At 50.9% G+C, this 12,438-nt stretch overlaps 1 protein-coding gene and 1 non-coding gene across 5 annotated transcripts in view; both read right to left on the bottom strand.

The window, feature by feature from the left end:
- NAP1L4 (nucleosome assembly protein 1 like 4) overlaps positions 1-12,438 on the bottom strand; it is a 44,142-nt gene that overhangs the window by 12,073 nt on the left and 19,631 nt on the right. For all 4 annotated transcript variants that reach the window (XM_036067786.2, XM_036067788.2, XM_036067787.2 and 1 more), the window contains exons 5-11: positions 10,772-10,871; positions 8,646-8,787; positions 8,336-8,422; positions 6,868-6,999; positions 6,050-6,121; positions 1,780-1,919; positions 348-493 (exon numbers count right to left, since the gene is read on the bottom strand). In XM_036067786.2, the coding sequence (XP_035923679.1) occupies positions 348-493; positions 1,780-1,919; positions 6,050-6,121; positions 6,868-6,999; positions 8,336-8,422; positions 8,646-8,787; positions 10,772-10,871 (819 nt within the window). The remainder of the gene's footprint in view (positions 1-347; positions 494-1,779; positions 1,920-6,049; positions 6,122-6,867; positions 7,000-8,335; positions 8,423-8,645; positions 8,788-10,771; positions 10,872-12,438) is intronic.
- On the bottom strand, positions 5,303-5,425 carry LOC118520066 (small nucleolar RNA SNORA54). Its single transcript, XR_004909508.1, has one exon. It is a non-coding gene; the product is annotated as a small nucleolar RNA SNORA54 (small nucleolar RNA).

Raw genomic sequence — 12,438 nt, forward strand, 5'->3', positions numbered from 1 at the left:
GGGATGCTCCCTACGCTGCGCAGGTGTTAACAGGAGTACGACCAGCCACAGAGGGGGCCTGCAGCAGGACGGGCGGCCCCAGCAGTGAGGCGCGGAAGCGCCGGCTGGGGGCGCTCCTGGCAGCACTCCAGCTTTCTCAGCGTGGAGCTCAGAGAGCCCGCCAAGCCTTCCCCCCCGCTACAAGGAGGACCCACCACCCCCGCACCCCGTGAGCACCAGCACCACGGCTCCTGGCACAGCAACTGTGTCCTTACTGGCCACTCTCGCCGGAGGACCCAGACCGGACTCAGGGTAACGAAGCGACTTCGCGTAGTACATAATCAACGTCCACAACACAACCCTCTTACCTTTCAGCGGGCTGAAGAAGTTGAAAAACGAGTCGTTCGGAACTTGTTTGGTAATTGTTCTCACTGTGCCTCGGCCCTTATGTTTCTGCTTCTTCTTGATTGTTTTGACTGTAACATTTTTCCCTTTCTTCCAGTCGATAGCACACCTACAGGGACAGACGGCCATCACGCACACAGACATGTGCCCTGAGAAACACCACGAACGTCCACGGTAAACAAGGCACAGCCAGAGGCTGAACTTGGACAACGTAGGCAAACCAGGCTGCCAGCCGGCACTGCACACCTATGAAGTCCATGTGACGGCCGGCGACAGGGAACAGGCCAAGTGGCCTGCGCTGCCACGGCACCATCTGAAGCCGGGGTCTTCTCCCCTGAGGAAGCCCCCCCCCCCCCCCCGCCAGTATGTCTGCTGTGACCAAGCCCAATCAAGGCTGGGCTACGGTGCCCAGAGAGTGCTCAAGAGCTTGTCACCTGCTGCCTTTGTCCAGACCCCAGAGCACACCTGAAGTCACCCACTCACGCACCCAAATTCTCAAGGCAGCTAAGCGAGCAGGACACGTTGAAGAGGCGGCAGGGGACCACTGCATGAAGTACTGATGGGGGCGGGGCGCACTGGGTCTGGGCTGCCGAGTGGGCCCGGCTTGGGGGCGAGCCCCGCGTGCTTGCTCATCTTTCAGTCGCTGCGGACCCACACGGAACCCCTGGCAGCATGTGACTAGCGTCTGCTCGGGAACATGCCTGGAAAGGCCGGCCCACTTCCCACACGACAGCCTGGCCCTGGGAAATGCGCTCTCAGAGTCACTCTCGCCATTCAAGTCTAGCAGGGTTTTAATAAAGCTCTGAATTGCTCATACGCGAGATTCAGAAGTACTCGGTTCCAGTGAGTAAGGGTAATTGTGCCAATTCAAAAACAATTTCCCAAACCAAAAAAACCACGATTTCCCAAACCATCTCAAACAAACCAAGAGGAAAGAACTCCAAACCACATTCTCTCCCCAGTGATCTCACTTGAAATCACCAAGGTGCTCCATCATGAGTCCAACAATTAAACTGCCCCCCAATTTCCGAAGCAAGCAACTGACCAGTACTGCCCTGCCCTGATTCATCCGTTCACTCAGCAAATATTTGCAGAGGGTCGTTTATCAGCTCAGCAAGGACAGCATCATGCAAGGGACCTAGAGAACCGAATCCCCCCATCTGATGAGGAGACCGGGCCACCAGCCCCCATTTGGCACATGTGACCTCATGACACATTTCCCAGGGCAGGCCATCACAAACCCCCACAGAAAGACTATTTAATGTAAATCTTGGTCTACTAGGATTTTAAGAAAATTAAAGACATTTTGTTTTATTCCTGATTTCTCTTACTCATTAAGTTCTAAAATCATCCGTTTTTCTTTCAGAAAAAGAAGGTGAAATGGCGAGTCCTTACCCGTCACAGTCAACTATTTCAGGACCTTCGAAGGAAAAGGGATCAGCCTTATCCGGCTCTGACTTCATCTTGTATGTTTTTGTCAGGACTGAATTGGTAAAGTAGTCGTTGGGTTCAAAGTGGAACTCTAATACAAAAGACTGAAAACAAAAACTCAGGTAAGTGCCACTTAAAAATCTACAAGCAACCAGTGACAGACTTCACAAACCCCACAGTCCGCACTGGAGACCGGCGCCTCTCTGAGCGGGACGCCACAGACAGAAACGGCTACGGAAAAGTTCAACAGGTATGGCCACATGGCAAGAAAAACATGATTACAAAAAACAGCAGCACCCAGTTCAAACACAAACGACAAGTGGGGGAATACCTGTGGCGCCTCAGCCCTAGCAGAGAGCGCGTGACCCTCTGAGCCCCCTCCCAGTAGAGGTCCAAGCTCTCCTGAGAAACCCTAGCTTCTCTCTGCCGCCCCGGGCTCACCCTGGCGGAGCTGGAGGGTCTGGCCTAGGGGACACCAGGCAGCGGGCTCCAGCCCGCCCTCCTTCTCCACTTGCGTTCAGGCAGAGCACCGCCTTCTCTGCCGCACAAAGGGGCCAGACTCTGCGAGGGCGGGGAGCACTGCCTGGGCCTCCGCAAACCACACCAAGGAAGGACAAGTTCATCCTTTGTTCACAAAGCACTGTGTAATCTCAAGAGACAAGCTTAAGAGGAAAAATGGACGCAGGGTGTGTACAAAGCAGCAGACACAAATAAAGTCAAGTGGCAGTAGGAAGGAGTCTTGCTTTCTTCTTACCTATGTATGAATAATATGTAGAACTGGCAAGTGTTCTGGGAAATCACGTCCACTCATATACTGTAAATAGCTTTATAAAGGACCATCTGGCAAGATCAAGAAATTAAAGTAAAATAAAATTCTCTGACCTGGTAACTCTACTCTGAGGAATTTATTGTTTGGGAAAAGACACCTGGGTGATGCATCATCAGTATGTGCAAAGATGCTCACCTCAGCCCTATTTTAAGGAAAAAAAGAGGACGTTGGTTGAGTAAGTTATAGAGATACTTTATAAGACTAACTCTGGGTTCACATCACTTCTGCCTATAGGTGCTGCGTGATCTTGTCAAATCACTCTGTCTCTGCTGTTGTTTCGTCACCTATAAAGTGGAAAACACAGTCCTCTCTCTCTCCCTGAGCTGACTAGAGGATTGACCTTTGGAAGCACTTAGGACAGGGTTTACACAGGCTTACAGGCAATGCTTGCTAAATGTTAGCTATTTCAATTTTCCTTATAATGTATAAGGATACAATTACCAACTGGGAAAAAGTAGATTAAAAAGACTAAAACCAAACTACTTCCACTAAGGGGGAAGTGGAACCCGGACCCTGCAGAGCTTGAGTCCCCTGCAAGCTCAGCAACAGCACCCCATGCAGCCCCCTCTCGGCTCGCTGCCCACCCCCCAGGGCTACACCCACCCACCGTGAAGACAGAAGCGAGTGTTCAGTCAGCGAAGAGGCTGCTATGATCCCAGAACCGCCGCAGGCTGCGACCACAGGCGTGGACAGGCACCCTGGGGGCCAGGGAGGGCTCACAAGCGTCACCGGGGGCCCCGCCTCACTCCGTACGCTGGTACGGATCACACTGCTCCTCTTCTTTATCTCCCACCTCCCGCCCTACCAGCTCTCCAGACCAAGTGTGAGATCTCCTTTCTTCATGTTTTCCTATCCTTTCCTTCCCCATGGCCTCTGTTTAGTCTAGTGTAACACACGACTGGGGATGAATCAAGAAAGGGTTCAAGGGGTGCCTGGATGGCTCAGTCGTTAAGCGTCTGCCTTGGGTCATGATCCTGGGGTCCTGGGATCCAGTCCTGCATCGGGCTCCCTGCTCCAGGGGGAGCCTGCTTCTCTCTCTGCCCCCCCCCCCCCCGTTCCTGCTCACTCTCTGTCTGAAATAAAATCTTTATAAAAGAGAAAGAGAGAGAGAGACAAGGAGGGTTCAAGTCCGACAGAAAAGGGCCCACAGATGCGGTCGCCTCCATCACACACAACCCCCTACAGCCAGTCAGCCGTAAGCACGCAGCGGAGCCCACACGCGGGTGTGAGCAGACGCCACTCCTGCCCAGCGCGGTTCCCATGCTGCCGCCTGCTGCGCCCGCCCCGCCCCACCCCGGGCGCTCCAGCCTGGGCCCACGGCGCACGGGGACTCTGCACTGTTGCTCAAGTTCTGTACTAAGCCTGAAATTATTTCAAAACAGAGACAAAGCCACGATGATTTACAAAAAAGAAAGTGTAAAAAAAATACGTAAATGAACCACATTTGAACCTTATAAATGTTCACCTCCTTTCACCCAGTAAAACTGCACTAAAAGGAATCAAAACTGAGGAAATTGGCCAAGACTTAAAGATTTGGGTTCAAGTATGCTCTCATAATGCAACAATTTAGAATGGGGCGGAGGTGGCAGCGGCACGTGTGGGCACCATTAAATAAATCACTTTACAGCCCACAGACGCAAGGACAACTATTTCCCAGCCGCAGAGCGGGGACAACACTGTCCGCACCTGTAACCCCGCTCTGCGGCTGGGTAAGCGAGGGACCCTGGAGAGGAGCAGAGGTGTGGTCATGGGAGAAACAAACACACCGGCCCTGCTTCATTCTGAGGCTAGATATGGTTTGTATTTCTAATTTTATTGTCTAAAATATTTCATAATGATTTTAAAAAGACAAAGACTACGGGGAACCTGACTCCAGAGCTGAGAGATCTGTAGGCTGTTCCTAACACCTTCCTGTATTTTCCCAGCGTTCCACAGCCAGCGTGCATGACTTTTCTAACAGGGGAAGTGACGAGGGGGAGAAGGACGACTGGCTCATGCTCTACCAGAACTAGGGCTCTCGTCTGTCTATAAACCACTGTAAGAGATGGAGGAAAACGTCAGACAGGCTGAGAAAGAAAAGAGACCCAGGAAATCACCAAACAGGTGTCTCATAAGAGCAAACGATGAAAAAAAGAATTGATCCGGGGGGAAAAATTAATAAATGGAGTCTGGACGAATCACAGGTGAGAAAGAAGTGTTAGAAAAAAACTGACACACAAACTTACAACAGCACGCACCTCCTCCCACCCTTCTCCCCCCCCCCCCCCCCCGCCACGCAAGCAAACACCCTCAGACTGCCCCACTCGGCCTCCAGGGGGTGCCAGGGCCCAGCCTCTGCACAGGCCAAGGAAAAGGCCCTGCAATAACCCAATTAACCAGGTGCAGTAGGCAAAGGGATTCCCCTCAGCCTGTGAGCAGGCATCATGCCAGCTCGTGCCCAGGCCCCCCCCTGCAGAGGGAGAACTGAATGTCACCTCCCTGAGTGAGCTAGGCAGGAAAAGTGGAAAGGACAGATCCAGCGTGTCCCCCTGCCCCTTGCCTCCAGAAGGCACCTGCAGGACCAGGGAGGGAAATCCCACGTATGCTGGCCCTCATCCATAACCTGGGGCCAGTGCTCTGCGATGGGGAGGGAGGAAGAGCCGGACCCCAGGTCCCAGGCCATGTCCCCAGGACCTGAAACTGAGAGCCACAAGTCAGTCAGTCATGAGTCGCTGGAGCTGCTATTGCACCGGAATGGAGCCTGTCAGCCACCGCCAGGCTAACAGGCCACGAACAGTGCCTCTCTGAGGACCCAGCTCCCGCAGGGTGGTGGGCCCCGCTCTGCGGAGGAAAGGAAGGGCTGGCTTGAGTCAGGCCCCTCTCGCAGCGTGGCAAGCTGCTGGGAAGAGGTGTTGTATGACAGTGGGGGGACACGTTGTTCAGGTTTGCCCACCTGCAGTTACGTTTTCAGTAAAACCCAGCAGGCTTCGTTCATTAGCATCTCAGGTTTCTATTAAAGTGCTGCTCATATTTGAGTACATACCTACCATCCTGTTTTACAGACGTTAGGTCCTCAGAAACCTGGGAGACACTTAGGAGAAAGACATCACCCCCTCGGACATGGAACAAGCCGGCTCAGAGAGTGGCGCATGGTGTGGCCACCACCACGGCCAAGGAGTCCAGTGCTGCATGGACTCCTGCACCTGCCACACGCAGCCCACAGCCTGAGCTGCTTGCCGGGCTGTGCAGCGCTGCTGGGCAAGCCCCAGGAAGGCCGCATGAGAACATTCTAGTTCTTGGTGAGCATCTCGCTCAGGACCACCCTGCAAGTGTGTGGCCAGGTTTGCACCTCCTGCCCCGGCCCCAAGCCGCTCACCATCAGTGATGCTCTGATGCCAACCAGGAGCTCAATGAATCAGTACTCACCATAGGCTGCCCAGGGTCTGAAAACTTCACTTTAATATCCTGCAGGTGCTTCAAGATCGGCTCATCATACTCCTGATCAACGAGAGAAAAAAAGAGATTTCTAGTGGGCGTTTTTCCAGACAACACACACATTCCCCCATGACTTGCTGTTGCGTACACTCCCAGATGCTGGCTAAGCAGTCCTGCGGGCATTCTGGCCTCGTCCAGTTAAGGACTCCCAGGAAGCCACCCACATCTCTGTACACTGACAAGCAGTCCTAGGGGCCGGCAACAAGGGGACACTTCTCTCTGGCCGGAGCACTGAGAAACATCAAGGCCAGGCAGAGAGGGCAAGAGCCCGACCGTTTTCCCAAGACTGCCCACTGCCACTGCTGCAGGGACCGACCAGGCCTGCTGGTCCTCACATCTCTGAAGAGAGAACCAGAAGAAACATCTCAGTCAGCTATGGGCCTTGTTGGCCAATTTCCTGGTCTCCTGCCCTCACATCTTCCCGCTTGTCCATTCACAGTAAGATGGGGAAGGGTCTTGAGTCTGTTCACAGGCTCTCTGGGGTGAGGCGGCAGACCTCAGGTAAGAAGACGACAAGTCGTGGCTCAGCCGCAGAGGTGCAGGCCTTCCCAGCAGCACCGCGGTAGAAGGTAGCAATGGAGGCTTCCAACAGTGAGACCCCCGCCCAGGAGATCAAGAACACTCCTACGAGCTGTTGGTCACACAAAGTGCCTTTACAACCACCATGAACAATTGCTAAACTCTGAGTTAAGTGGTTCATAAATAACTATTAAGACTAAGATCTCTCTGTAGGGTGGGAATTTGCTTACCTGGACTAATTCACTTAGCATATCTACATTTCTAAAGATGGTAAACCAGAACTCTGGAATTCCTCTGGGGTTTGGCTCCTCTCCTGTTGCTGCTTCTTTTTCTGCTAGGACTACTTTATTTTTCATGTCTCCCTAAAAAAAAATAAATAAATAAAGATGCCAAATAGAACACGTACCACAAAGCACCACATTTACATTCAGTGACTTAACGCAAAATGCAAGTTTCAGAATCCTGCACAAACTTCTATCAAAAACTGTGTTCCCTGCATCCGCATCTCCAAGACCACCGTGTATGTAACACTTTTAAATGTTTTTAAGGAACAAAGCAATCAAAGCACTCCATTCAGACGTGACTCTGTGATATAATTTTAGAAGAGTGCCATCAACCTTGGGGAAGGTGCCAAGTGCCAGCTCTATGAGACGTCCATCTTGGGCCAGCCAGCCACCCAGCACCGGACAGAGACTCCAGTGCCCGGGCAACAAGGAACGACAGCAGCGTGTACGTCCAACCGTAAGGAGGGGGCTATAAACATCGGACAGAAACTGCACGCAGACATCAGGGAGGTGACCCGACAGCGCAGGCCACGGCAGAGGCGTCCTTCCCACACTGCAGCCCACGGAGGTCGGGCACGGGATGGCACCAGTGCAGGTGCAAACGCTTCATCACGGGGGACTCTTACGGAAATGATCAGAAGGGGCTTTTTAAATTAACAGAGGCAGATTGTTCATGAGAAATAAGGAAGTGATTCACAACTAGATCCATCCATAACCACAGCCTCAACTAGGCCAGGTTCCACAATATGTTTGAAAGATCAAAAACATATGGTTACTACAATGAACATACACTTCAAAAATTCCCTAAAAAGGAATCCTGATGGATAAAAAAGGTAAAAGCTACTTGTCTTCCAAACAAACTTCAAGTGGACAAAGTTACCCCGCAACATGTCGGAACTTTCTGTGGCGCTGGAATGGGACCTGTTGAAGGCTGTGAGCAGGTGATGAGAAGCTCCCAATCCAAAGTGGCTGGGTGCATCGTGGCGATTTCGTCACCACTGCTGGTCCTGGAGGAGGGTGGCCCGGACACCTACCACGCCCTCCTCACAACCCTGACCTCGCAGCAACTACCGACACAGGTATCCCCTCCCCTGTGGGACTTCGCTTTTGTCTCGATGTAAGACTTCTCCTGATGTTTTTGTTTCTGTTCATCCGATCCCACATCTCACTATCCTACGGCATGGAGCTGTTTAGACCACTGAGCAGGGAAAGCGTGTCTGGGTCACGGAATTAACGGATACTGGACCTGCCCGCCGCTCAGTAGTCTGATCACAAAGAAATCGGAACGGCCAACCCAAGGGGGAAACAGCACCTACTGTTAAGGAGCTCTTTCCTTTGTGACGTTGTAAGAGGCTTCTTACTTCTAACAGCACTGAAACAGCACAAGCTGCCATCGTTTGAACACGATACTCACAGCCAATTTATCCTCCTCCTCGTTGTCACTGTGCCACTCCGACTCCGCGTCCGTTGGCTCCACGTCCCCCGTGATGAACTCCCTTCTCTGAGTAAGAACGAGACCTTCTTAGAGTTAGGCTAAGTTAGTCAGAAGCTCAAGAGTTCAGTTTGTAAATAATGTCTGTGAAAACCAATGCTTTTATAACTTAAGATTCTACATTTTAGGGCTTAAAGGAGACCCGTTCAAGGACCCATCACTCCGTAAACGTGGGAGTCTTACGTGAAGAAAGCTCTGAAACCACGCAGGCAACACGGAGGGAGCTGCCCACCTTGTCGAAGAGGGGCTGGTACAGTGCGGCGTACTTCCTCTCCAGGTCGTGGACCTCCTCGTAGAACTTGGCTTCTATGTGGGCGCACCTCACCTGCAGTTGCTTCAGTGCGTTGATCCTTCTCTTCACGGCTTTCGGCAAACTGAAACAGGGAAGGAAAAGGAAAACATCCTTAGGCCTGCAAAGTAAGGCAGCGTGCTTTTCAATCTTCTTAAAATAAATTCAGGCTACCATAGAATTCACATCCTTACTACAGAAATGAGCTCCTAAACATCATTAGAAGGACGAACATCCCAACAGAAGGGGTGGGGGAGACGCTGACGGATAATCCACAAAAGAAAAAATACAAATAATCAAACATGGAAAGAAGGTTCAATCCCACAAAATATCTGAAAAAATGTTAATTTAAAAGAACTGCTGTCTGTTCCTTACCAAACTGGCAATTAAAAAGAACCTCCTGGGTTTGATGAGCCCGAGGGCACAGAAGTCCTCTAACCGACTCATCCACCTTAAAGGCAAAGCAGAACCTGAATGTTCCTTGGGTCCAGTAACTCTACTTCTAAGAACTTATGCTAAGGAAATAACCAAATACTTATGTGCCGATATGTCCACTGAGGCATTATTTGTGAAAGTGGAAAACTGGAAATAATGACAAGTTGTACAGGATTAAAACATAGCCTGTCCGTGATTTTGTTTTCAAGAATATTCCGCGCCAAGTGAAGGGTTCGTGGTGATGCACTAAGGGAAAAATCAGACACAATACAGACAAGTGGGGTCTGTTCCCTTCCAGGGTCAGATGACTTTGAGCTTCTTTGCCTTTTGATACTTCTCTATATTCTTTTATTTTTTTAAGGATTTTATTTATTTTATAGAGAGAGCGAGCGAGGGAGGAGCAGAGGGAGAAGGACAAGCAGACTCCGTGCTGAGCACAGAGCCTGACATGGGGCTCAATCCCACAACCCTAAGATCATGACCTGAGCTGAAATCAAGAGTTGGATGATCAACCCAGGCACCCCAGTACTTTTCTATATTCTAAAAATATTTTAGTTTTTAAGCATTACTTTTATAAATCAGAAAAAACAAAACCCTTTTTAACCCATCAAAATTCTATGTTTAACCTGAAGCTCTTGGTCACCATCTGGAACAAAGAGCAGATTTCTGGGCCTCATCACAGACCCATACAGCCCTCCCAGGCAGCGTCCACCTGGGCTGAGCCCTCGAGGTGGGGCTAGCAGTAGCCTGGGCACTCTACCCTTCCTCCAACAACTCATGGAGTCCTAGCTGCTCCTATGCACAGCACTGTTTAGAAAGTACTGGAAGAGCCTTAAATAGAGCCTTAAATCACAAAGGACCCCTGCCACCCTACCCATAGCCACCTCATGGTAAAGGTCCTCTACCAAGACTCCTAACTACAGTCCTGTCTCTAGGACTACTGCTGGCAGGAGAACAAGGAGGAAGCACAGTGAGGACCTAATAAAATGGCAGACATACAGAAACACCTGTATTTCTTTTCTGCATTAATCACACAGTTACAACTGTCTTTTATCTTTCTGTATCTTCCTAATAGAGTAAAAATAACAAATGATTTTAAGCAAACTGGACCCTGACATCCTACATCCAGCTGTCCTCCTCCCATCAGTTACAGTAACTCCACACTGTCCTGCCAGCAGGCACTTACCATGTAGTACGTCCAACATGGAACTGATTCTGTTCCATGAAGCCTTGTTCCTAGCCCCAGCATTCCCTCTCCATGAAACCCACCCCACTCACTCAGAGTCTAGCCAGAAAACTAGAGACCATTATCATCCTCCACTCTCCTACTCCCAGGCAGTACCACCAATCCACCTGCGGAGAGCCAGCAGGGAGCCAGCACCCCACCCTGAGCCTGGCCCGACGGCCCCCCGGCTAGGTAACCCCCCGCCCCCCACCGCACCTCCCACCACAGGCCTGCACCTCTACCACCTGCTGAGCCTAGGCGCTACTCTTTGGAATCCAGTGCCTGGTTCTCAGCACCCAAAGTCTGCTCAATGAGAAAGACACTTATTCCTAGTCTAAGGAACCAGGAAATCAGTCTTTTTCCCTTTGTTTCTTAAAGTTGTACCGAGTCCCATGCACAGCATACTTACGTCTCAATGTAACTTGAAGGAGTGTGGGAGACATTGTCAAGCCGTTCCTGTAAAGCTGCCAAAACTTGAGGATTCTGCATCACCTGATCAGTGAGCTTTTCTATCAAGAGGTAAAAACAAGGTCAAAACATTTCAAATATCCCTAACACAGAACAGCGAAGGGTAGAAAACCATCAGCACGTATCTACCCAGCTATGTTAATTCACTTTAATTTCTAAATGTAGCAAGTGGCTTCTTAAGTACATGTTTTAAAAATACTTGAAATTTAGGGCGCCTGGGTGGCTCAGTCGTTAAGCGTCTGCCTTCGGCTAAGGTCGTGATCCCAGGGTCCTGGGATCGAGTCCCGCACTGGGCTCCCTGCTCTGCGGGAAGCCTGCTTCTCCCTCTCCCACTCCCCCTGCTTGTGTTCCTGCTCTAGCTATCTGTCAAATAAATAAATAAAATCTTAAAAAAAACCTAAAAAACTTGAAATTTATTTCATTTTTTTAGATGGGGGGGGGCAGAGGGAGAGGAAGAGAGAATCTCAAGCAGACTCCCCGCCCAGCACAGAGCCTGACACAGGGTTCGATCACAGGACCCTGAGATCAAGACCTGAGCCAAAACCAAGAGTCGGACACTTAACCGACTAAGCCACCCAAGCACCCCTTCAAATGTACGTTCATGGCATTTGACCCGCTGCTACCCAGCTGAGCAGGCGGTCAGAAATCCACTGAAGGGCACCCAGCAAGTTCTGGTTCTTGCTTCAGCTGTTTAAGCCTCAAACCTCCCAAAGATGTCATCACCTCCCAGTTCAGGGGCCTATCTCCTGCCACCTCACCTTCTCTCCCCAAGACCTAAGGGGGCCCAGAAGGCAAGAGCAGGGACAAGGCGACTGTCCCTCAGAGGACATCGGCGCTTACTTGCGGCCTGGCTCACGTCCCAGGAAGCCCTACAAGCACCAGCTCCTGGTGCACCAGACATGCGAGCGTTCTGGCCTCCACCTTCACCTACCCTGCCCTTCTGCCCAACCCCCCCCCACACCGCACTCCCTCACTACCCCCTCCCAAAACTCACTGGCCTCCTCCCCGCACACTGCCCTGGTGGCTCACACACATCTGCACTGTTTCCCAACGAACGAACAAGACACTGAGGGGGAAGGAAGGTCTTTCACTCAACTATAACCAGGGAGTGGCCCAACAGAACACCTGCCCATGGCACAGACTCCGTGTTTGCTTAAGTGACGCGGGCTCGCTCCCGCTGGCCAGGAACCCTAATTTGGCACCCTCACCTGACTCCAAAGGTACCTGGAGCTCTGCTCACCTTTCTGTACGAAAGTCACAGGGGCAAGCAAAGGATATCAAGTAGGCAACTCAATTTTAACATTTTAATTATAAACAACTGCTAACATGAAGCACTGTGTGTATTTCATCTTTACACTCATGCATACGTACAACTGTGTATGTACACAATACGTATAAATACTACACCACACACAGACACACACCTCCTCTAGCTCTGGCCACCGAAAGGCCTAGAAACAATGACACCTAGCATCTATATTCTGGTTTTTAAATATCTCCCCCTACTAAAAGGAATAGGGCCCCTTGCAGAGATGGTAGACTCCAGGTCCAGAGCAAGAAAAGTTCAAGAAAAAATGTAGCTTAGCATCACAAAGCTACAAAGTGCTC

This window comes from Halichoerus grypus, chromosome 11 (genome assembly GCF_964656455.1).
Source record: "Halichoerus grypus chromosome 11, mHalGry1.hap1.1, whole genome shotgun sequence".
NCBI lineage: Eukaryota > Metazoa > Chordata > Mammalia > Carnivora > Phocidae > Halichoerus > Halichoerus grypus.